At 36.7% G+C, this 26,043-nt stretch overlaps 1 protein-coding gene across 1 annotated transcript; it reads right to left on the bottom strand.

The window, feature by feature from the left end:
• Positions 1-20,968: 20,968 nt before the first annotated feature.
• LOC112190766 (prohibitin-1, mitochondrial) lies at positions 20,969-25,810 on the bottom strand. The gene is made up of 6 exons (XM_024330247.2): positions 25,653-25,810; positions 24,147-24,334; positions 23,002-23,118; positions 22,421-22,591; positions 21,995-22,207; positions 20,969-21,376 (listed from the first exon to the last, which is right to left on the bottom strand). Exons 2-6 carry the CDS (start codon positions 24,321-24,323, stop codon positions 21,182-21,184), a joined length of 873 nt encoding a protein of 290 aa, XP_024186015.1. The 5' UTR covers positions 24,324-24,334; positions 25,653-25,810; the 3' UTR covers positions 20,969-21,181.
• Between the last annotated feature and the right edge of the window lie 233 nt (positions 25,811-26,043).

Below are 26,043 nucleotides of genomic sequence, written 5' to 3'. Positions count from 1 at the left end.
ACTGCACTCGCTGCATTTATACTCGTCCAGTTCTGCTACTGCACTCGTCATCGCCTAATCCTGCTACTGCACACGTCAAATCCTGCTACTGCACTTGTCATTGCCTAATCCTGCTACCACACTCGCTGCACTCATACTCATCCAGTTCTGCTACTGCCTTCGTACTCGTGTTCTGCTACTGCTCTCGCTGCACTCATACTCGTCCACTTCTGCTACTGCACTTGTATTGGTGTTCTACTACTGCACTCGTCATCGCCTAATCCTGCTACTACACTCGTCAATCCTGCTACTGCGCTCGCTGCACTCATACTCGTCCACTTCTGCTACTGCACTCGTCAATTCTTCTACTGCGCTCGCTGCACTCATACTCGTCCACTTCTGCTACTGCACTTGTACTCATGTTCTGCTACTGCACTCGGCATTGCCTAATCCTACTATAGCACTCGCTGCACTCATAATCATATTGCACTTGTATTGGCAATATGATTGTTTCTGGCCTTTGCCTTTTTTTCTTGCTCCATTGTTCTCTTCTTCTTCATCGTCCTCTTCTCCCCCGTCTTGTTCCTTCTAATCTTTTTCATCCTCTTCTTCCTCATTTTCTTCATCCTCCTCTTCATCCCATTCTTGTTCCACTTCTTTCTGCTTTTGTCTCTTTACTCTTGTGCTTGGAAACTTTTTCCTATGCCGAAGCTTTTCTTCTCACTGGTTTTGTTCGATTATTTCTTATGTCATCACCCTTTTGCACCTACACACAGTAGCCAATTTGAACCATAAACAATGGATATCATATCATTAACATAAACCATAAACTATAAAGTAGCAGATCAATTCATTTTGAACAGTAGCAGATCATATCATTGACAGTAGCCTATCATATCAAACTAAACTATAGAACCTTAGTGATACTAAAATCATGAATCTGCTCATGTTTATCAAAGTAAACTACAGAACCTTCAAATAAATTCATGAAGAATATGTACTGCACACATAGTAGCACATAACAATAATACACATTGATGACAAAAACATGCACAAAGTAACTTAAATAAGTAAGATATCTACCGAACATGTATGACACATGAGAAAAGCTTCTGTAAGACCCATATTTTGTGAAACTTCAGCTATCTATCCCGTACAGACCACTGTACCAAGCAGGTTTTCAAAACAAAGACAAAACAAGGAGTAATGTTTCTTAACATGCCACAATAATGCGACCACATAAAGTTGGCCCTAGTGGTTGATGAACATTGCTTGACAAAAATGAAAACTAAGGCTAAAAACGAATAACAAACTGATTAGGTTAGTGTCGAGCATTTTAAAACAGTAAATACATGGTGACTACAACATGATAATATTGATTAATCTTTCTTGTTCTTACCAGGAGTTTATTGTCTAAGAGTAATGTATAAGTGATATGTTTAGTGTATAAACAAAAAGAAATCAGTTTAAAGTTACTCGACACGATTAATCAGAATAACTTCTAGGAGTGGCAGATTATAAAACCAGAAACAGAATTAGTGATGCAACTTTTGACACAATCCATTACATAAACTACCACCTTAATCAGAATTCAATCAAACTCAGCTATCTTCCACCTTTCAGTTTTCGTCAACCTATCCAAAATATTATTATTTCTTTTTTATTTCATCGAAAACAAGAATAAATAAATTTCAGAAAACAGGAAAAGAATCATGAAATAAATTCTGCCAGACAAAGAAACTGAAATAGTCAAACACAAACCTAATACCCCAATCAAATTTAACAATTTGAAATCAATTGATATCTATCCAAAACACAAATCTCAAATCCTAATTTGACCACCAAATCGCATCATCCAAAACAAAGACACATATAGCAAGATAAGAAGATTGATATAACAAGCAGGATAAGAACAATTTCAGTCTTTTCTAAAAAGGTGGTAGCAGTAGCAGGTGATAACTGTCCTACAGCATTACAAACAATCAACTTTACTAACCAAGCCTTGGCCTATTCGAACCCAAATAAGTCTGCACCATATTCTCAGTGCCTAATCCAAGATAGCATTATCAATACCCTTCGCAAATTATAACTTTCAAATCGCCAACTTCAAGATAGCATTATCAAGATAGCATTCCTTTGTTTGTTTACTAAAACGCCAACTTCAAATATCAGTACCGCTGAGAATTAAACCATCAACTATCACAGAAACATAAAATAAGCCACAAAAGAAGCAAGGTCGTCTAATCAGAACCCGAATTCAAAAAATCAAAATCCTCTCGTTGAGCAATTTCAACCGTACAACCTCCTAAACTCGAACAATACATTACAAAATCTGAGTCTTTTATGCAGCAAACTCCTAGTAGCTTTTTTGTCTTTTTTTTAGAAAAATAGTGCTTATAATAAGAAGTGAGCTCATAGGCTTACTAATTTGCAAGGAAACCCAACTAAGACAAACACGATTATCATTTCTTTCTTTGTTTTTTGACTACATTTCATTTTGAAAAGCATTCTGTACAAAAGAAATACCAGTGCAGCTACGATTATCATGGCTTCAACTTTTTCGATCTAGCACATTAAGCATGTTACCTCTACCACCAGTACCCTAGTTCTGTAAAAGAAGTTTGTAATGCAGAACCCATATCATAGGCTTTGATAACCATAACATCATCCACAGCATTTCATAATTGGGCCATAAAAAATCCTTCAACTCATCTATATTACCTCGAAACCAGTACTTAAACCAACTTAATAACATCCAAATTATCCAAACCAAAATACATTTAACGAAAATTTCAGTTTATCAAGAGATTGAAAAGAAGAGCCTCACTGAACCTCCACATTAAGCATGCTACTGCTACCACCAGTACCCTAGTTTCGTGATCAATTTCATTGGTACTAATCAAATGAGGAAATAGCAGCTAATCAACTACTCGAAACCAACCCAATACATGAATTCAACAGCTCTCTATCAAATGCAGCTGCATTGAAAATCAAGCAAATTTCCACTCTGAAACTACCAAATGCAGCTGAAACCAAACCCAACTCAAAGATTGCAACTCAAATCTTCACATCCAACCAATGAAAGAAAAAAGGCTTACCTTATCGACCTCCATTGAAGACAAATTCGAGCTGCGCACGGAATTGTAGCGGCTACTGCATTGGCCCCGTCGCAATTTGGGTTTCTGTTTCGGTGGTAGCTCGGTTTAGGTCGCTGGGCATTTGGCTTCTGTTTTGCGGTTAGCTCGGTTTAGGTTTTGGGTATTGGATAGTGGCAGTGCTGTAAATTGTGATGAAATTCGAGTATTTTGGTCATTTTCTATTAAAATTGAGAAACAGACTTGCATCATTTGGCTTTTGGGCTTGGGCTCATGTCCTTATTTGTATAAATGTTTTTGAAGGTGGGTTTTCTGTATTTACATCTTTGGTCATGTGCTACTATGTAATTTTCTAATGTTTTTACCCCGTCATCATTCCCTCCGATTCAAAGTAAGTAAACCTGCCCTAAGGAGTACCTCAAAAATCTTGATGGGTCCGACCTATATATGGTCATTTTCGGATAGCCTAAGTAAGGAAGTAGAATCTCAATCTGCTAGGCGTCCTTGAATGACAAGTAACCCCATAGACTTAATAACAAATTACATGAAAGACCTTATTACTCCGACACATTACTCTCCTATATAAGGAGGATCGACATACGCCTTCTTTGCTACTCTAAGCCTACTGCTCTGAGTTATATATTGACTTTGATTGTCGAAAGGTCTTAATCCGGTAAGATTTGGATTGTGTTTTGCAGGTTGTTTGAAACTTCCTCCGTAGGAACAAATTCTGATGTCTTACAAAAGCTTGTGGCCAAAAACGCCAGATAAAATTAAGAATACAATCAAGATTCCACGACAGGAACCACCACCAATTCCACTGTCACAAGAGATGATACTACCAACACTCGGACATCATAACCAAATCCTACACATAACTTCAGCAAGGCCAAACCAAACTCGAAGAAGCTCCACAGTGAAAAGACTACGGAGGAGTATAACCAGAAGGAGGGGTACCAAAACCTGCCCGAGAAAGTATGATAATGAAGAATCTCCATAAGCAGCCACCAACCCAAAAGATGAGTGCCTCCGCTGTCCTTCCCATAGAACCCTGGCAGATCTCTAAAGGACTGAATTCGTAGTTATTCCATCGTAACCCTAATTGGTTGCCGACAACTCACATAATCATACGTTAATTACAGTCATACAAATACAAATATACGTGAGACATATACAAGATGCAGCAGCAATTGACTGGGACAAATTAAGAAAGTATAGGAATTATCCTGCTCGTCCAAGTGACTTAACATAAAAGGGACAAATTCCTGACTAGTAGTAGTAGCGCTAGTCGATCGAAAACTGCACAAATTAAGACAAGTTGCTCATTCGCAATAAGTACAAGACAAATGAGTTCAGATATTTTTCCCCTTTCTAAATGTATAATTATGATTCACCAGGAGCTAGCACACAACAGTACATGCATATAGCAACAAAGATATACGTGAATAACTGAATATATATAAAAATATGCATATGTCACCTGGTGGATCATAATTATATTATGAATCAATGAATGAATGGGTTGGGTTACTGGGTTTCCTAGCTTTCTTAATTAGATCGATTGACCAGGTCACCTTCTCTTCCTCTCGTCACTTTGAAGTTTGAAAAGATGCTTTTATCGATTATTCGATTTGGATATTGCATTATTTAAATATTAAGTTTGTTGTCACTTGTTGGGTACAGCTTAAAAATGTTTACCAGATTTATTGCAAAGAAACAAATTAACGTAGAAGATATAGTTGATCAAGAATGGTCATCTGGAATTGTTTTGCATAATAAACCTCCTGAGTCCTATTATCATCTCATACGTACGTTAATGCTTATGTATTTATGTATGCCTTTTTCCATTTTCGAGTATTATATCCGTAGGTCGATACCAAACCAGGTATTATATCCGTAGGTCGATATCACTATATTATGTTTATTATGCTTAATTATGGCACAAATTTTCCTTAATAACCATATCATTTTCTCATCGCTAGCTAAATACTGGGATATGCTCTGAGCTACTACCACCAAAATGATAATGTAATAATGCAATGCCCTACAAGGCGATCGAAGACTATGTTTTTGGCTTATAAAACATGCATAGCTAGCTAATTAATTAAGTGCCATTAATCAAAGCGCACCCACTCTCTTTCTCTCTTGTAAAGGCTAAGTAGCTAGCTAGCTAGCTACGATCTTTTTTCTTAGGCAAAGGATAGGGAGCTTCTTTTATGTAGAGATAGAGATGGATAGGAAGAGAGTGAGTGAGAGACAGCAAATAATGCCCAAAAGAACGACTGAAGCATGAAATTGGACTGAACCCAACTGTTATGAGAGAGAAAAAAGACAAAAAATTAAACGAACATCGATTTTAGAAAAACTATATGAAGGCCCTAAAAGTTCCACTAATAACATAAGTTTAATACAAAGATTCAGTTGATGATTGCCCACCGTTAAATCACTGAATCATTGGCAGATTGTATATCGGAAACAAACAAATTGAAGACAAAGAATCGTTTATTAAAGGCGCTCAAACATGCATTCAAGGCAGCCACTACATAAGAAATAAAATGGCCAAAAAGTATGTGATGATGAGAGGAGGAAAGAAGGTAGATTAATAAGAGTGATATTTGTTACACGCACTTATTCTACATATACTAAATGTGGTCGCACTGTTCATACTATTTATCACTGTTTATGTAACAGTAAAGTGACCGTTTTGCCCCCAGATTTTAATTGAAATTACAATTTTGTATTTATTTATTTTTTTACAATTCAACTATATATTCTTTCAATTTTATTTCTTTTTTTTAATATTTTTTTAAGGGAAATCAATTCTATTTTGTATTTGTAAATTTCTACAAATCATAGAAAAAGTTTGTTGTTTACTGTATCTCATTTGTTAATAATCTATTATTAACAAAAAAAAAAAAATTTATTCTAAGTAGTGCTGATGTTTTTTAGATTACGAGTATTCATCTATTATATATGAAACTTGGGAAAGAAAAAACAAACCCGCAGCATCGCGCGGCTCAATTTGCTAGTCTATACTATTTATGAGAAGATAACTCGTTCATCATAACAGAATTTTTAACTTTTATACTCTTAAAATATTAAATAACTTTATATCTATACTATTATTATTATTATTATTTTGAATAATATCTATACTATTATTATTATTATTATTTTGAATAATATCTATACTATTATTAAGAGAAGAGAGCTTGTCAGTTAAAACTAATTTTTTTTACCAATTTAACATTTATATATTAAAATACTATGAAATATAATTAATCAATAGGGATAATATAGTAAATTGCAAAATAAAAAACAAAAGAATAAAAATATAAATTAAAAAAAAAGTAGAAAATGTGGTAGTTATACGAAAAGTTTTCCCGCTACCTTTAACTTCCTCCACACACATAGTGAGTGAGTCCTGCTAGTATTTTCTAATTGTCAGGAATAAAAAAGTCAAAAATTAAATAAACAATTAATAAGAAAATTTATTATTTTCAGAAACTAACACTACCCACTTCTGCACGCCTATAGTGTGTAAACAGTTTCTAGTATTTTAATAAAGGAAAATGTCTCAGAAGTCTAATTTTACCACAGTTTTTCCTCTTAATTCCTTGAGGCCCCCAATCCTCCCAAAAAAAAAAAACACTCTTATCTTCAAACTCCAATGATTCATTTTCCTTCTCCAAAATTATCCAATTTTGAAGCCCCCTGCATAACCTTCCCTCCACCAACCACCATCGCTGCCACTACTGCAACTCCTATGCCAACTAAGACATCCTCACATGTCAGAGACACCACCCTCTCTCTCTCCGACACCACAACCCGTTTATCATCCGGCTCAACTTCAAACTTGGCCCTCCGGTGTTGCCTTATCACTAATTTGACCTGCTCCTTCACCTCCACTGCCACGTGGACCAGATCCAAAAGAAGAACATCAAGAGCCCTCACCATGGCCTAAATCAAGACTCAAAATTGGTTCGCCACTCACTCTAAATTCATTAGTATCCATACTGGGGTGTCATTTTAAATGCAATCTTCCAACAATAACTGAAACTTCTGAAAAGTCAAATAGAGCTCCAATGAAAAAGCGCAAAACAGTCGAATCTGGATGTCCTAGAAGCCTGTCACGAATCTCTTCGAGAAAAACCTGAACCACTCAAATTGACGGGTCGCTTCCAATGTGTTTCACTTGTTGTTGTCGATGAAATTGGATTTGAGGAACAAACTTTTTTTAAGCTCAATAATAGTTTTACTGAGCCACAATAACAGTTGAGCAGTTGATGGCTTGTTTCATAATGTGCATACACAAGATTGGCTAAGAAAGTATGTAGATGCAGCTTTCCTTCGGTAAAATGTGAGTGAGATATGAGCACACAAAGAGAGAGCTCCAAAAAACTCTAGTCCTAAAAAAAATTACCCTCAATAAAATTTTATTGACCTTCAATAAATAAATTTTTTATTGAAGATCAATAAACTTTTAGAGGAATGAAACCCACACTCACCTTCTTGTAAACCACACTATCATTTTCGCTTTTATTCATTTAATTAATTTCTTAAATTACCCCTATCATCTTCTTATATTTTCCTTGCCACTCGGTCCGTTTCACATTCAAACTAAAGCTCCTCTTTCCGTATCATCGACTAAAGATACATGGCCGTTCCGCGAGACGCTCCACGACAGAGATCGCCAAAGGCCCATGGAGAGGTAGTCCTTAGTGGTCCGCTCAAAGTAATCGGAGAGCAAGCGGTCGACGATGGGCTGACTGACGTGGGAATTGGGGCTAGAGAGAATAAGAAACTTAAATTGATGATGAATGCGGAGGAAGGAAGCCATCGGGGAGCTCGCGAAGCCAACTGTTGTTTCATTTGGTTATTAGAAAGTGAAACCAAGAGTTGGACCTTCTAAATCTCACAGACCTCACAAGATTTGTTTATCAATCTCTATCAAATTCTCTTCCTCAACTTGGAATTCTAAGCGTGACCACTTATTGCCATTTAAAGCAAACATTATTAACGCTTAGTCTAGTATTAATACTAGACAACCCTAAAAATTATTAACGCTTAGTCTAGTATTTTCTCATCGGCTTCGTTTACCCCATCATCTCCGAATCTAAACAAACTGATCAAATACATTAATTATCAGCTATTGAATTCAACAAATTCTCTTGTCAAACCTCTTACCTTTAATCATGGCCATAACCTCATTGATGACTTAATAGATTACACTCACCAGTTGGTCACTAACAACTGCCAAATCAAGTGATGCATCGCCTCATAAGCAGCTCGGGCCTCCTTCTTCTTCGGCTCGTAAATGACATCGTCTTCCTCCATCGCATTGAGCACCCTCTCTTTTGAAATACAACATTGTTTTCTTGGGCCATAAATTGAAGCAGGTTCCAGACTCTATGGATGGTGCTTTTTCTCCGACCTTTCCATGCGAACCTTGTCATCAAAACTTTTGAGAGAGAGAGATTTGCATTTAATGCCTGATTTCAATTGAGATGAACCGATTTAATTTGATTGATTCGTCTTGATGCTTAACTTGAGCAAACATCAATTAGCAATAAATTGACATCTTTGCGTCATCTACTCGACAAACCTTTTCATATTTCAACATGTGTCATTCTCGGAGCATATTTAAGTTTGATGACGTGTGAGCTACGTGTACCATTTGTGGGATCCAAGTGCCAGTTGAGCTTCGTTGGTCACAATTTCAAGGATTGACCAATTCATTAATCGACTTTTAGGTATACCCATCAAGTGTTTTTACAATGTTTAATTAGGTACTTAAAAAATGGGCATTTGTTTCCATCAAAGGAAAGTTTCCTTCTTGTTCGTTCAAGTGGAATTATATTAGGAATTTATGATGGACCAACAAAATAAATGTGTGTGTGCGCGCGCTAATGTCTTAAAAGCTTCTATTTTAAAGTAGTACAAGACATAATTAATATTAATAAGAGAATTAGAAACACTAGCAACCAAACACACGCAATGCGTAGTGAAACACATATTTCAAATGAAGCGTACCATTTAAGATTTTACCACATTGTCTTAATTATTTGCTTTTGATAATTCACTATTCAATGAATTAAGGTTAAAATGTTAAATAGAGAAAAATCTAACCAAACTCAAGCAAGTTTCTCAAATCAATAATTTTGCGACTATATAGAGGTTATAAGGAGGTCATGTTGGATTCCCAAAGATAAATGCTAGCCTGCAACAAAAATGAGGACAAAATGGTAAGGTGCAAACAACAAATTAAATCATTTCAGACAATTCAAAAATAAATGCGGTGAAGAACTAAAGCAAATATCATATATATAGCATATAATAAATGTTACAGACTTATAGCCATATGAACTCAATTAAGAACAAAAGAGAAAGGCACATATCCAACAATTAAGAAAAAGAAAGATACATATACGGGAGGTAAAATCTTATCTTATCCCACGAACTTTCAAGAAAGAATTAGAAGAGAAAACTTACTGCCTCCAATGAATTTCTTTTTTGGTTTGAATTTTCTTTTGAAATATTTGAGCATGTTCAAAGTTTGAGGAAATATATCCAGAGAAAGAGTGAAGGTTGATGAAAGTGGGAGAGAACTATTACCATGAATGCGTGAGGTCAGGGAAGGGATTCAAAAAATTTTAAATAGGGAGTAGGCAATTTTTCATAGAAGTGGGTAGTTTTTGCCATGTACTTATCTAGTGTATTTGGATAAAACATACTTATCTGTTTCATCATTTCACCATTAAATTTCTATCTAGAACTTGCTCCAAATTTTTCGAGACTTTATATCAAGCATGAGTTGTTATTGGGGAAGACCAAGGCATTATGAATCCACCATGACCAAAGAGCTTTTGTCCTTACATTTAGACTTGAGCATGGTTAGTGTGCTCAATCCACCATGGCCCCTCACCTAAGCCCCATTACAACCTAAATAAAAGACCTTGTGATCCAAGAGAACTCATGCATTGATCATGTGGAGAAAAGATGGAAGAGGAAGCTTATGGAAACCATGTCAATTGAATTGTTTTTTAGTGCAAACACTGACCATTAAACACTTGAGTGAAAATGAGTGATCCATGTGAGTTTGATGGTTAGCCAAATGCGATTCAAGTTAATCCCACATGAATCATTTACGGTGGTATGCATGGCATATGCATATACTTTGTTGAGCATGACTTTCCAAATCCAATTATTAGCTTTGCATTTCGAAAATTTAGTTTATAAGCTTGCTTAATGTGAAAGTTAAATCACTAAGTCATGGTTCTCTGAAGGAAAATGGTTAAACTCATCAAGGATGCAAGTGAGCCTTTTATGTTTTCCTTATCATGCTAGAAAATGTTGGAGAAGCTTGGAAATGCACTAAAAAGTCAACTTTAACACATTTTCCTACTCCGGCTAGGAGAAACTGAGCTAGGCAAGGAAGGAGGAGTGGAAGACTAACCAAATGAACTTTAAATAAGTTGAAACTTTCCAAATTCATTTTAGACATCCTAAGGATAATTTCTTATGAAGAGTGCAAGAGCTAATTCTGAGTGGAAGGCCTTTAAACTATCAGCACAAATTTCTAACTAAAAGACAAAAACTGCAAAACCGGACCTGTACGGATTCCGGCAGAATTTTTGGCCAAACCAAGGCTAACTAAGCTTTGAAATTTTACATGGATGATCTACACTCATGGAGGAACATTTGGTATGAAGATGTCAAAGGTCAATTCCAAACTCTTAGTGGAGATTCAATTGAAGGAAGAAAGGAGAAGAAAGTGCACAAATGGACAAAAAAATGGGTCAATAGTGGTCAACGACGGATTCCGGACATTTCCGGCCAACTTGGCCCGCCAGGAACATGTGTGGAGGACAGGAAAGAGCTGATTAGGGTTAGAGACTTTAGGTGGGAAGACTTGAGGTCTAGGTTATTTTGAAATTCCAAATTTGAAAGATGTCAAGTAATCTCATTCTTACACCATACACCTTTGTCTCCCATTTATTACCTTGTTTCCCTATACAATGACCTTTCTACCCTTACTTTTTCTCCTCCACCAAAATATCTATGGGCTTTCTAGGTCATTTCTATGTGGAGTAAAAAACTAGATCCACATTTTGTGCTTACACATTTGTCAATCACATCTAGCCCTTCATTCCTTTTGATCTCCACCCTTGATTTGAATTTCCTTGGCCATTAAATAGCCCATTTTCTCTCCCCAAAATTTTTCACCCATTTACTCTCTTACTTTGCAACATCAAAATCTCTCTTTTCTCTAGTTCTAGCATAGTTTCCTTCTAGTTTTTCATAGCTAGTTCATAGTTCTTTGATTTTGTGTAAGAGAGAGGTGTGTAGCCACTTGGGTTTCACCAAAACCGAAGTTTCTACACACTTTGATCAATCACTTCTCTTGTTTCTCACACATTCAAGCCTTGTTCTTACTTTGTTCTTGAGATTTTGTGGATTTGTATAGTGATTTGGGTTCTAGAAACCAAAATCCCTATACTTTGAAGCATTTCTCTTCTCATATAGCATCAAGGAGACAATAGAGACATCTTGTTCTATTGGTTTGGCTCCAAAAAGAGTCAAACCCGTGGGTATATCACTTGTTCTCCACTCTTTGCTCTCTTTTATTTGTTATTTATGATGTTTATGGCTTGTAGTTGTGTAAATATGAGTTGTGAGTAGTTGAATTTGGGGCAAGGGCTTAGCCCTAGCCAAACTTGTGCACAAAACAATGTAATCTTTATGTTCTTTGATGTTTATGCATGTTTTAAATCTTTTGGCTACTATACTTTAATGTATCCCAAGTGTGTTCATAGATTTATCACCTAGAAGCATACTTTAGGAAATTAATGAATCGGAAACATGAACTTGATAAACTCTTGATTCCGTGAGCATGTGTAGCTAAATAGGTGGTGGCTTAGCTTATTCCTACGGGAAGAACTAAGTTGCTTGAATTTCTTACCTTGAAATTAAAGCATGATGTTGTGAGTTTAGGTTCCGGAAGAATTTAGGCTCATGGCACCATAGGCAATTTATAATCCGGAAGATTTGAATGGTATAAAGTTTGTATAATTTAACTTTGCTTCGGAAGAGATTGTTAAAATTGCATGACTAGTTGGTTTCTTGGTAGCTTCATCAAAGCACTAAGGGGAAATTTATCAAAACATGTTGTTACATTAAATTTGGGTTATATTGTGTGCATGAGTAAGGCTAGGTGTGATGCCTAAGCCTCTATTTCTCTCTTATATCAAAATCTCTATTTTTATTTGCATACTTTATTTTTTGTGTACTTTTAATTTATTTGCATAAAAATTAAAATCAATCAAGCCGTTCACTACCATAATTGTTAATACCATCCTCATGATTTTTAGCTTCCGAATGGCTAAGGTTGTGACTTTGTATAAATGTAGATTGCATATATTTTTTTTCTAGGCTTTCTTGCGGTAATCTATAGCTAGGGTGGAGTTTCCCCCAATCCCTTGGGTACGATACTCTACACTTTCCCTTACTAAAACTTGACCTTCTACACTTGGAAGTAAGAAACATCATACACAAATTTGCACACACTTCATACTCAATGATGTCTCCAACATTTATAATTGAGAAAAACTCACCATCAGTCCTTCAACTTTGGTGCCAAGGTCAATTTAATACCCACACTCACCACAATACCATTATTATACCTTAATTGAAAATTTCGCATAAACATGATACTTCCATGAATCTCACTTGATGACTCCATAAGAAATGATGACGTGGCAAACACATAACTAAAAAAAAAAGCAAATGATAGAAATACCCTCAACTTTGCAGAATTTTATATATTGTATATTTTTCCTCTCTCATCACCTTTTTCTTTCGTTTTTTTTTTTTTTGGCTCTTCAACTGCAACAACTGAAAACCAGATGTTTTAGAATGCAGAACCCAAAACCCCATACAAGATCACATGACCCTGCTCTATTTAAGCCTAAACCCAGGACGCACACCACTATACCACCCCTAGCCGCCACCCCAAACAACATCAGATCAACCTTTTTGCCCAATCCCCCACCGCCGTCAAGCCCAAGGAGGCCAAGCTGAAGTTAGAGAGATGAGAATGATGGGTTAAATTGTTTGATTCATTTTCATAATACAATGGCTAGTATTTGAAGTAGATGGCCAATGTTTAAGAGTTAAATATGATGGAATTTGGTCTGTGATTCAATTGATTCTAAAAAGATGATAAGGTCAGGTGGGAGTAGGGCTATCAATGGGTCGTGTCGAGTTGGGTTAGTGTCGGGTCAAGCTATTTATCGTGTCGCAAGATACAAACTCAAACTCAATCCATTTAATAATCGTGTCAAAAATTGAAACCTAAATTCAACCTATTTATTAAACGGATTACCCATTTCCAACCCCTTAACTCATTTAATAAATAGGTCATGTTGTGTTAGACAAAACGACTCATTTAAGAGTTAACAATGAAACTTATTTAACTAAAAAAATGCATAAACTGATTAAATTCACTAAAAACTCCACAAGACGAAGAATATAAATAATTATATATAATTCAAATTGTCTAATCCTATGATCAAATACTCCCAACGTCTAAAATTTCAAGAAGAAGTATAGCATAATCGGGTTATATTGGTTCACTTCGTATGTGCAAAATATTCACAATGACCCCAAAATAAAAACTATCGTCTAAATTTAAAACAAATAACGGATATTTTGAAAAACTGTCATCTGAATAAAAGTCACACAACGGTTATAAAATAAAGTGACCTTTTAATCGCAATCACACAACGGTTGCTAAAGTTGTCCGTTGTCAGAAGAACAGCCACACAATAGCTAATGCTGTCGACATACTGTTGAGCCCTTCACATGACAGTTCCCTACATTCGACCTTCATCAGACAACGCCTCGATATACAACTGTTTGCCTCCATATCAGATGACGGTTTTTAGCCGTCGTCTGATTCAATTTTTGTAGTAGTGTTGGGGGGCAATAAAATCTCTATTGCCCCCGAATAAATCTCTTATAACCAGTCACTGCAAACTCAATCATGTTCAAAATTTAATCCATTTCTTAAAAAGCAATGGAAATCAACATAAAAGTCAATATCAATCATCCTCAAAAGAAAAATGTTACAATGAACCTGAACATAAACATTTATTGCCCCCCAACAAACCTATTATTGCCCGCCAATAAAAACTGTAAAACCTAACAATCCTTTCCAGAAACATGTACTACTGTTGAACAAGAGGTTCTGTGCAGCTCAACTTGTTATGACTGCCCATTTTGCCACAACGGCCGCAACGAATTAGCTTCTTTTCAACCTCTCCATTAGACTTGAACCGCTTCACCCCAGGCCTCTTGGGTGGCCTCTTCATAGGGGGAGGTAATATAAAGTCAGTAGCAGATTCAGAAGAAGACATATCAACATTAGTTATCAGCCGAATAGAAAAACTATAGCTCTTCTTGTACGTATTAACACGAAAGTACTTATCAATATAATCATAAACATTTTCAGAGGCAGCTTGTATTGCAGTAAGGCCATGATGACAAGGAAAGCAATTAATTTTCCATTTCACACATGAACATGAATGATTGGAAATGTTAACTTCACAAGAAAAGTCAGATCGAACCTCATATACACCAGGGCTAGAGTAATGGAACTGAAATGTTGGGATTTGTGCATCTCCTCCTTCAACCTATCCTCCATTTTGGGATTTAGTTATGCGGTCCAACGTTGTGCCTCATCTCTCCTCTCACCCATCTGCTCCACTTGTTTAATTCTGGTATGATCCAACATACAATATATCGGCATCAAATGTTCAAGTGAAATCTAAGAGTTAAATGATTCAACAATCCTGTTAGGCTGTTAGCCATAATTTCATAACAACAGCTAGTATAAAATGCAAGGCGTCAATTTTTCACTGGAATTTCAGCAAGAAAATGGTCAATAATCTCAGCACCCTCCTCTTCTCTAAGCAAATGCAAATTGAAATGATATTCCTTCTCAGTTGAGGAATATGCAAGCTTAAAAAGCTTCTTCTTAACCTCTTCTATCAAAACAGAATTACCTTTACCCCTATATTTACTGGCAAGGTTCATTACCAAATGCTTGTAACAAAACAGGTGAGGATAACCAACAAATACCTTATCAAAAGCAACAATCCACTACCCCGATCGCTAATAAATGTAATGGCTTTTCCTTAAGGTTCAAGCAAACTCTTCAAATGCTTAAAAAAATAAGGGTTATTATCACAAATGGTACCTGAACTATACCTCAATCTTATCGATGGTACCTGAACTTCAATTTTGATCACAACTAGTACCCGAACTTTTCGATTTCATTTTAAATGGTACCTAGAGCCACCTCGGTCACTATTCCGACTAAAAATGGCATGGGAGGCAATCATAGTGATGATTTTTGATGATTTCAAGGGTTGCAATCATATATAGTGATGATTTTTTTTTTTTAGATTTGGCTTTTTTGGCTGGAATAGTTACCAAAGGTGGCCTTAGGTACCATTTAAAATGAAATCGAAAAGTTTGGGTACTAATTGTGATCAAAATTGAAGTTCAGGTACCATCGATAAAATAGAAGATAAGTTTAGGTACCATTAGTGATAATAACCCAAAAAATAATGTCCAATTTACGTCTGCCTTAGAATCACAGACACACATGGCTAGATGGTAGAAACCTGCACAAACCAGAACACAGAAAAGTCAATCTACTGGGGGGGGGGCAATAAATTTTTTTTATTAGGGAGCAATAAAAAATATTGCAACGTGCCGCTGCACTGCCAACGAGAGCGTGCGGCTCCAAAATAATAACAATAACAATGAAAGAAACTAAAACAAGAAAGAGAAAACACAAAGGAAAAGAAACCGAAACAATAACAAATATTACTGGGGGCCAATAAAGAAATTATTGGGGGCAATAAAGTATGCAGTTACCTTGATTTCCATTTCTTCCAGTTGCAGAAAGAATCTGACCCTTGTAAATGCTTTTACCAAATGTGCCATCGACATACAACACCGGCAAAAGAATTTGAAGCCTTCAACATAACTTCCATAAGCTACAAAAAGCCTCTTAAAACGATTAGTAGACTAGTCAACTTCCAACACAAAAGAAGAGTCTGGATTACTCTCTAAAACAGCTTCCTTATACTAAGGTAACATGCTAAATGAATTTACATCGAAACCATAAATCATTTCCTGAGTTTGCTTTTCTTTCAAAACAACCTTGTAGGAAATATCAAACATATATGTTGACTTGAACCTACTCATAATTTCCCTTGGCTTCAATGAAAGATTATGGCTAACATCGGCAGCAATGCATGTCTTGACAACCTTGGATCCCAAAAGCTTGTGTTTTTTAGTCTTAACTACACATTTACAAGTGTGTACATTATTCAACTCTCTTATATAAAGGCAACCATTGGCAAATGATGCAAGAGCGTGAAGATGCCAATCATAACCTTCGGTTCCAACATTCGAACAAACTGCATAGATATCGTCCAAATCATTTCTCAAAAACACAAACTCAAAACCAACTGCAATTGCATACTTCCTAAGCTTCTCACGGAACATAGCTGCACCATGAAACTTCTGCCCAACATGATGAATATATGAACTCCACTCATCATACAAATACAACTTGTGAACTTCAGTTCTAAATGCCTCACCCAAATAATCGTCTTCATCAGGAACCCCGAACAACTCTCCACTGAACAAATTGCATACTTCCTAAACTTCTCACGGAACTTAGCTGCACCATGAAACTTCTGCCCAACATGATGAATATATGAACTCCACTCATCAGACAAATACAACTTGTGAACTTCAGTCCTAAATGCCTCACCCAAATAATCGTCTTCATCGAGAACAATTATCCACTGAACACTGCAACTTCCACCAATCTTTGAAACAGAAATCTCAACACAATCTAACTTATATACCCTAGCACCACAAGACAGCTTCTGAAAATCACGATTGGAATGAAGAAAACAAACTTCACAACCAAGAGCTGAATACTAAAGCTCAATAACATCACTTGGCAAAAACTGGAACCTATGGAAAATGTCTTCATATAAGTCCAAATAGCTCACACATTCATTTAGAGGAATCATATAACCTTTGCCAGAATAAATGCACCTAACAACCAAAGGATCACCCATATTCCTACAAAAAAAATAACAAAACAAAGCTATTACTGCCCCCTAATAATATAGTCTCTGAACACAAAGAAAAAGATCACTGAACAACTATTATATTGACTGAATAACAATTAAAACACATTATTGTCCCCCAATAGACAGATTATTGCTCCCCCGTCCCCATATAATGTAGCCAGGACTACCAAAACACATCAGAAACTGTACTTACATGAGCATTTGCAAGCATAATTAGCTATAATGAGCCACGCTCATGAAACCGCCAGCTGTACCAACTATCGCCAACTGTGTGACCTACGGAAACACAGTCAAGCAGGCTACCGCCTAAGCCCCGGCTCACCCCTAGATCACCACTGACGCGTTGCGCCAAGATAGCATCAGAAGCTCCAGAAGCTGGGAACTGAAGCATAACAGTCCCACATCGAAAACATGGAAGAGCTCGGCCTCTTCCCCACCTATAAAAGGTTCTCTCCTCTCTTCTCATTAATTACGCATTTACTACTTACCTACTGTTATTCTGTCAACATAAATAAATACATTGACTAACTTAGGCATCAGAGAAGAGAAGACTGCCCACTGCGGTCTCCCTCTGACGCCGCTTTGTATTTTACTTGACAAGTAGGGGAAGCTCTGAGAATGTTGTAAGTAGAGGTCCACCCATCATATTAGCGTTAACAAAGACTTGGGCCACCGCTCAAATCTTAAACATTAACAGAAACAGTAACAAATTGCTCTAAACACAAAGGAAAAGATTACTAAACAACAACTATAGAGACTGAATAACAATTAGGACACATTATTACCCCCTAATAGACAAATTATTGCCCCCTAATAATATAGAGAGAACTACAAAAACACTTCACAACCAATTCAAACTTCAAAGGAACCTCAGATTCACCAAAATCAGTTCCAAATTTATACAGCAATTCACAACTAACACAATGTACACAAAAAGACCTAGTAATTCAAATCAAACATATTAAACCGAGCTAAAATCAAACAATTAGTGATCAATGAAGAAAAGAATCAAACTGTGATGAAGGAGGACCACGAACAAGAGCTCGATCTCAATCCATGGTGATGATCGCAGCAAACATCTCTCTCTCTAGAAATCGCAGAGCTTCTCTCTCAAGGAATCTCACAGCTCCTCTCTCTTTCTCTCTAAAATCGCAGAGCTTTTCTCTCTAAAATCATGAGCTTCTCTCTCTAAATCTCATTTTGTTTCGATTTTCAGCTTTGACAGTTACAAATGGCAAAATGGTCTAAAATTTTGAAGAAAACAGGCTCACAGAGAGTTGGGTAAGTGGGATTAAAAAATGGGTTTTTTACTTCAACAGTGTCTGAACTCTTCGAGGACTTTTGAAATGATACCTGAACTTTCAAAGTTATCAATGTGATACCTGAACTCATTTTTTCATATCAACATCGTACCTGCGGTCGATTTCCGTCACAGAACCTTTAACTATGACCACGTGCCCAGCATGTGAGGCACAAAATAAGGGTAAAAATGACATTTCCCACTTCATTTAGTTCTTCATGGAGTTTTTTACTTCAACAGTGTCTGAACTCTTCGAGAACTTTTGAAATGATACCTAAACTTTCAAAGTTATCAATGTGATATCTGGACTCATTTTTTTGTATCAACGTCGTACCTGTTGTCGATTTCCGTCACAGAACCGTTAACTATGACCAGTGCCCAGCACGTGAGGCACTTAATGAGGTTAAAAGACTAATTTACCCTCAAAAGTATTGTTTTTTATTTTTATTTTTTTGCTTTCTTTCTTTCTTTTTTTCTTTGGTGTTTTTCTTTTTCGACGTCTTCGTCCCTCTGATTGACCCCTCCGATTGGAAGGCATGGCCGCAAATCAAATCTCACATTCTCTCTCAACCACCCAACCCTTTCCAAGCACTACCTGACTACAACCACATTAAACTCAGCTAGATCGATATGGCTACCTTGCAAAAATTCAAGCTCCTTGCCACTCAATGCCCCATCGTCGCCTGAAGCCCCACGCGCAGCTCATCTACCAGCCCCGTCATCCACCTCCGCCGCCGTAAAACCCTCAGATTGTTCCTCACCTCGTCTGATACTCCCACTAAGTACTGATATTACAGCCGCGAATAACCAAAGGCCGCTTCTTTTTTAGACAAATTGATTAGAAGCTGGAATCAGAGAAATGATCATTGCCCCATGTTCGATAAATCATATACAAATAGATATAGTTATACACAGACACGCAGCTGCGGAAAAATCAGTTTTGGGTTTTCTCCCATCATCACCATCCTTCGCCTTTTCGCCGTTGTTGAGAGAGAGAAAGAGAGTTGCAGAGAGAGAAAGAGAGAGACTCTCAGTTTCATTCACTTTTGCAGATTTGGATTCAATTGCAAAGACACGGACTATTTTTGAAATTCATGAACTTATGTTGTGATGTTAGTTGCGGTGAGAAAGCCGAGTGCCACGATGGCGTGGCCCTTCTCCGTCATATCTCTGGCAAGCTTCACAAGAAGGTCTAGATTGCCGCCGGCCATATTCTCTCTCTCTCTCTCTCTCTCTGATCCCTCTGTCTGAAATCTCAGGTAAATTCCAAGTCTCAGATCTGGAGGCCAAGAGTAGTGAAACCGTCTAAACCACTCTGGCCTGCAATAAATTCAGAGAAGCAAAGCCATTGAGCAAGTTATGTTTGGAGAACTCCGACGAGCTAAAGTCCCCGGCGGTGTCCGTCCATCAGAGAATTGGATTCAAGTTTTGCTTTGGGTTTTGCATTTTGCTAGGAAATGTCATCCCATCTGATTGCATTTTGCAGATGAAAAAGGAAATAGAAATGGAGAAGAAGAACTGAAGGTACGACGGGACACGTGAAGAACTAAAGGAAGTGGGAAAGGTTATTTTTACCCTTATTTTGTGCTTCACGTGCTGGGCACATGGTCATAGTTAAGGGTTCTGTGACGGAAATAGACCGCAGATACAACGTTGATACAAAAAAATGAGTTCAGGTATCACATTGATAACTTTGAAAGTTCAGGTATCATTTCAAAAGTCCTCGAAGAGTTCAGATACTATTAAATTATATACTTGTGAGGGTAAATTAGTCTTTTAACTCATTAAATGCCTCACGTGCTGGGCACGTGGTCATAGTTAACAATTCTGTGACCGAAATCGACCGCATGTACGACGTCAATACGAAAAAATGAGTTCAGGTATCACATTGATAACTTTGAAAGTTCAAGTATCATTTCAAAAGTCCTCAAAGAGTTCAGACACTGTTGAAGTAAAAAACTCTTAAAAAATATTACTTTTTGTTTAAGTGGTCAATCTCTTAGTGTTTGGTTAAATTGGGTTAATTAACCTCAAATTTAGGTAAATGGTCATTTCCCCCTGTATCCTAAATGGTCATTTAGGTAAATGGGTATCTTATGACACGACAAATACCTTGACAGCCCTACTCTCAAGCCAGAGAGAGAATTAACCCCAAATTTAGGTAAAATAATCATTTCCCCATGTATCTTATGACTCGACAAATACCTTAACAGCCTTACTCTTAAACCAGAGAGAGACCGTTCATAACTTTAGCCGTTTTTTCCTAACATTTATAGTAGGTTATTGTATTATATAAGTATCCATATGCAACATTATAAAAAAAGACCCATGACACCCGCATATATTTTTTTCTCCACCTTCAAGATTTTTTCCAATTGAAAGTTGAAACAAACTAAAAATTAGAAAGCAGGTGACAAACAAGAGATGATATATTCCTTAACCGTGATTGCATCTTAAAAGTTTCATCCAGCGGCCAGAATTAGATGTCGTCAGACACGACTTGCCATGCCAACTGGCGTTTAACAAAAAACAGTACCATTACGGTCCCCAGTGGTCAACTTTTAAAGCAAATATTTCCACAATTTATCGACCTGAATGAAATGATTACATGTTCAACCTGCAGTCTATTTCTTCTTGCTCACGTCCAAGTTCAAGTCCTGAAGGTTCAGCAGCAGATCATCGGAACTCAAGTAAACCTTGTTTGATGAATTTGCCATGGTATGTGCTATTTCTCTAGCAGCTTCAATCTTCCTCAGTGTGATGAATGCCGGGTTGTTCGCAATAGCTTCACCAATCAGCTTGGCACTTGTGGCCTCACCCTGTTCACCATGAAAAAATCTTGTTAAGTAAAAGGCAACTTTAACCGACGGCACTTCTGGCTCTCATACAGGCAATAAGGATCCAAACGACCACCATGTTGTTACAAAACAGAACGGGAAAAATTCTCAAATGGTACCTGAACTATGGTCCAATGCACATTTTGGTACCTTAACTTTCAAAACTATCCTCGTAGTACCTGAACTATTGCTTCGTTTCTCCATATAGTACTTTCATCCAATCTGCCGTTAACTTTGCCTATTAATTATTATTATGATTATTTTTTTGGAGATGAATGTCATCCTATAAGAATGAGCCACATAGGCAAAGTTAAGGGCAAATTGGATGGAAGTACCATATGGAGAAACGGAGCAATAGTTTAGGTACGATCAAGGTAGTTTTGAAAGTTTAGGTACCAAAATGTGCATTCCACAATAGTTCAAGTACCATATGAGGATTCTTCCCAAACAGAACTTGGGATAAACTTCAAAGTCAATCAATTCTAAACATGAACCTTGCTCAGGCAGTATTAGAACTAATACTATTGACACAATGGTCGTAAACTTGAAATGAATTCAATATCAATAAATATTATCTATTTGAGAATCTTTCCAACTCACCTGTGCTCTGATGATAGCACTTCTCTTGTCCTGCTCAGCCTTTTCCACAACAAACTTAGCTCTCTCAGCTTCTTGTGCAGCCACCTGTTTGGCCTCAATTGCAGCTGTGAACTCCCTCCCAAAAGTAAGGCTGGTAATTGACACATCATCCAGAGCAATGTTGAAATTGGTAGCCCTTTCAGTCAAGATCTTCCTTATTTCCCTACTAACAGCCTGAAACAAGCAACTACAATCAATACTAAGGCAAGATTTGGAACCTTTAGTGTTTTATCTCCATTATATGCACAACTTCCATGAGTAAACAGGAAATAGATATTCATGCAGAAAGCAAAATCCAGATTATCAGTAACTGCCATTGGCTTAACTGATGTACACTAAATTAAATCTCGAAATTTAGACTGTCAAACAACAAGCCTTGACGCCTACCTCTCTCTGAGTAATGAGCTGGCTGGCATTATACTGTGCAACAACAGCCTTCAAAGTTTCATGAACGATGGAAGGAAGGACTCTCTCATTATAATTCTCACCAAGAGTTCGATATACTGTAGGCAGCTGGTCTGATATTGGACGAGTAAGAACTCTAAGCCCGATTTTCACCTTGACAGCACAATGAAAACACAAACATATTATAAGAGAACACAAAATGAATAGCAACTTGACTACTAGCTGATTTAAAGACATGTTTTGATGACATGGCTTGGATGCTGGTGTTAAATGCTACAGGTGAACAGCTTATGCTAAGATTAAAAATTAAATAGAGCCAATCCTCATTTTACAAACCAGATAAAGGCTAAATGAAATTGTGATAGCAGGACACACACACACGTAATACATCATGCATGAGATTGTGATAAATTATGGATACATAGGGATAAAGAGTTGTCAAAAGTTGAATCCGTAATATGCTACAACATTGCCCAAATAATTTGAAAGCAAACCGTGAAGTTGTCAAAGTCCTTATAACATAAACAAAAATAAAAGAAAATTAAAAAACAAATTGTACTGACCATTTGGAGATCACGGCTGCCAGAAGTGCTCTCCACCAGATGAGGTCGGGCACGAACATCATAAATAACCGGCCTCTCAAACCATGGGATGATAAGGTGTGTCCCCTCCGGATAAACCTACACATGCAATGTAACATCTTTACTCAATTCTAATAAATAAAAAAGTATAAGCAAGAAGGAACGAACTATAAAATTTTAAACACAAGTAACAGAAGTTCAAAAATTAGTAACATTAACAATCTTTTTATCTAATGTTGGAGAAGAACAACATAAAACTGGTACTTGGACAAATGGTTGATTACATCAATACTCGAATCCTAGGACCTGAGTTTTATCTACGCAACTTCAGAGCTCATGACATCGGAGAACCATGCAAATAAATGAGGTTAACCAATAACCATAATTCTGTTAGGAAGTTTGAGGCCCACTTATCAAATAATATTCTGCTAAAAGAGGATACCATTACCATAGTCAATTTCTCTGATCTGTTGAATACTTTTATATAAGATATCAGGATCTCAGCTGTGCCATTGATAGGGATACAAATGCAGAAGGCGTCTCACAACATATAACAGGTATAAATAGAGCTACTGAAAATCAAAACTGATATTATAAGGCCTTGAATCAGGTCTGATAATAACAGATTAACACATTTAAGGATTTAAATGACCCTGCACTACCTTGCTGCAAATATATAACCTTAAGAAACCAACTAAATTAATCAAGAAGCAAATGATATAAATTTTAGAGTGCAAAATGCAAAGAGTCAAAAGCATATCAAATTTTTTTTTTTTTTTTTTGAATGAAAAGGTATGGTAAGTTTCAAATCACATATTGAATCCCCATGCATCATGACAGTAGTTCTCTACCTAGTTGTTAGGATGGAAGAAGAACCTCCAGAAGAAATACATGCTTTAAAACTATTAAATAAAAGATACAATTCATCAATGGTTGAAATACAGATAACTTGAACTGAGCAAGAGGAATAGACAACATGGTTGTCGTATAGCGATAAATTATGGATACACAAAAAATAAGGTCATACAGCAAAATCATATGATTTATCATTTCCAAGGAAAAAAAAACCATATATATAATGTACATCCAATTGGAAAAGTTGAGTTAAAAATTTTCAGAAGAATAACCTTGTCTTTGACACCAATGATACGGTTGAAAACAATGGCTCGATGCCCTCCCTCGACGTTGTATAGACTGTTGGCAACTCCATACAAGCCAAGCCCACCAATGATTCCCACCTTAATCAAGGCAGAAGCTGCACCACCTCCTGGAACCTTAGGAACCTTAACGTTCTTGAAATTCATAGTTCTCCTTCCTGATAACATTTAAAGAGAAAAAAAAATGTAATAAAACAAAAAAAATACCACAACTAAATATATTACTCATTCAATAAACAGCATATTTTAAGCAGAAAGTGAAGCTGCAACCTAGACAGGATTAGTTGAATCTGGACAGAGCTCAACAGGAGGGAGCAGTTCATATTACTCAACCCAATAACCGTTAGAAGGCAAGCCATAACTAAAAAATCTCAAATATTTTAACCAGAAAGCAGTTATCAGAACAAAAGTATGGAACTGAAGAAAAGATGGAGACTTATTAAGTAAAGTGTCATGCCAAAAGTGTTGGATTTGTTACAGTGTGTACAAAACTATATTTTTTGTTCATGGCTTATGTTTGGCTGCTGCTTTACGGTGATTCCCAAAAAGACAAAGACACAAGTGGAACAAAAAAAAAAGAGGGAAAATACTGTCTACTTCAGGCAACTCAGCTATCCCTTCATTATCCAGATTAATATGAAGAGGAAGAAAGAAGCCCTCACTGAGCACTAACGACATGAAACAAAGTGAACACCTACTGAGTATAATTGAAGAAGACTATTTGTACAAAGAAAAAAGATAGCCGGTTTCTATATTCATGAATCTCTACCCTTTGTAAAGAAATTATATGTTCATACAATCTTCTAAAAAGGCAAAGAAAATGTCATTTGATTTAATAGGCAAAAAGAGAAAAGAAAGTTATCTCCTGCGCTGACAAGTAACTTGCCACAAGACAGTAAGATAGACAAATTTATCCAAAAGAAACCAAAAAAATAACAATGAGAATGACAATTTGATTCTCAAGTCAAACAATCTGATTCTCAAGTAGAAAATCTCCTCAATCCAGGTCCATAATTCATGTAAACAATGTACGACCCCAACTCTCCCCAAATCACTTCAAAAAAATCATCACAACAAATACACATATTCCCCGAAAAATAACCATACGCAATGTTTCATTTTCAGCCTGCTCGCATTAAACATCTATGGACTTCTAACTATATATAATTCAACTTATGTATTAGCTAGCAATTTCAAACCGAATCTACGGCATGTACAGAGAGACCACTAGGTAAAGAAATTAGCGGTCTTGACTTGAGAGTCATGCTTTTACAAAACTTCTATAGCAATTGAACAATACAAGAAATGAAAACCTTGTTCTCAGTTCTCAGTTCTAGCCAGTTCTCCACAATGATTTCTTTCTTCTAAAGCAGAACACCAAATCTAGCCAGATCCCCACATCAAAACACGAACAACGAAAAGAGAAACCCAATGGATCGGAAAATGAAAACAAACAATTGGAGAACCACAGCATACCTGAGATAGGACTGCCGGAAATTGACGAGCAACGCTGCTTGAAGATGGAAAATGGAGTTTCAGGGAGGTAGAGGACGGCGAATGGGACCAAAATTATCGGCCCGAAAGGGGGGAGTGCAGGGTTTAGGGTTTACAGGTTACGGCTTGAGGGCTTGAGGGCTTGAGGGATATAAAGGGCCTGGAGTATGCGCCAAGTTCTGCCTTTTGTCAAATTTTGACTTCCCGGACCAAAATATTATTAGCCCATTAGCCTTTTTGCCTGTTAGCTTTGTTTTTTTTTTTTTTTTTTTTTCTTGCAAAAAAAGAGTGCTGAACGGATAATAGAGAGAAATATTATTGGACCAACATTAGCTAGGGCTGGGCCAAAAAACTTGAAAAATTGACCCGAAGC

Source organism: Rosa chinensis, chromosome 2, assembly GCF_002994745.2.
Source record: "Rosa chinensis cultivar Old Blush chromosome 2, RchiOBHm-V2, whole genome shotgun sequence".
In the NCBI taxonomy this organism is placed as follows: domain Eukaryota; kingdom Viridiplantae; phylum Streptophyta; class Magnoliopsida; order Rosales; family Rosaceae; genus Rosa; species Rosa chinensis.
Note: the sequence above shows the minus strand (reverse complement) of the source record. Positions and strands in the feature narration are given on the sequence as shown.

Excerpts from the sequence above, each read along its gene's own strand:
- LOC112190766 (XM_024330247.2), bottom strand. The coding sequence starts at position 24,323 with ATGAATTTCAAGAACGTTAAGGTTCCTAAGGTTCCAGGAGGTGGTGCA. Across the intron at positions 23,119-24,146 it reads TCATTGGTGTCAAAGACAAG|GTTTATCCGGAGGGGACACA; the intron begins GTTATTCTTCTG and ends TTGCATGTGTAG. Across the intron at positions 22,592-23,001 it reads GCAGCCGTGATCTCCAAATG|GTGAAAATCGGGCTTAGAGT; the intron begins GTCAGTACAATT and ends TGTGCTGTCAAG.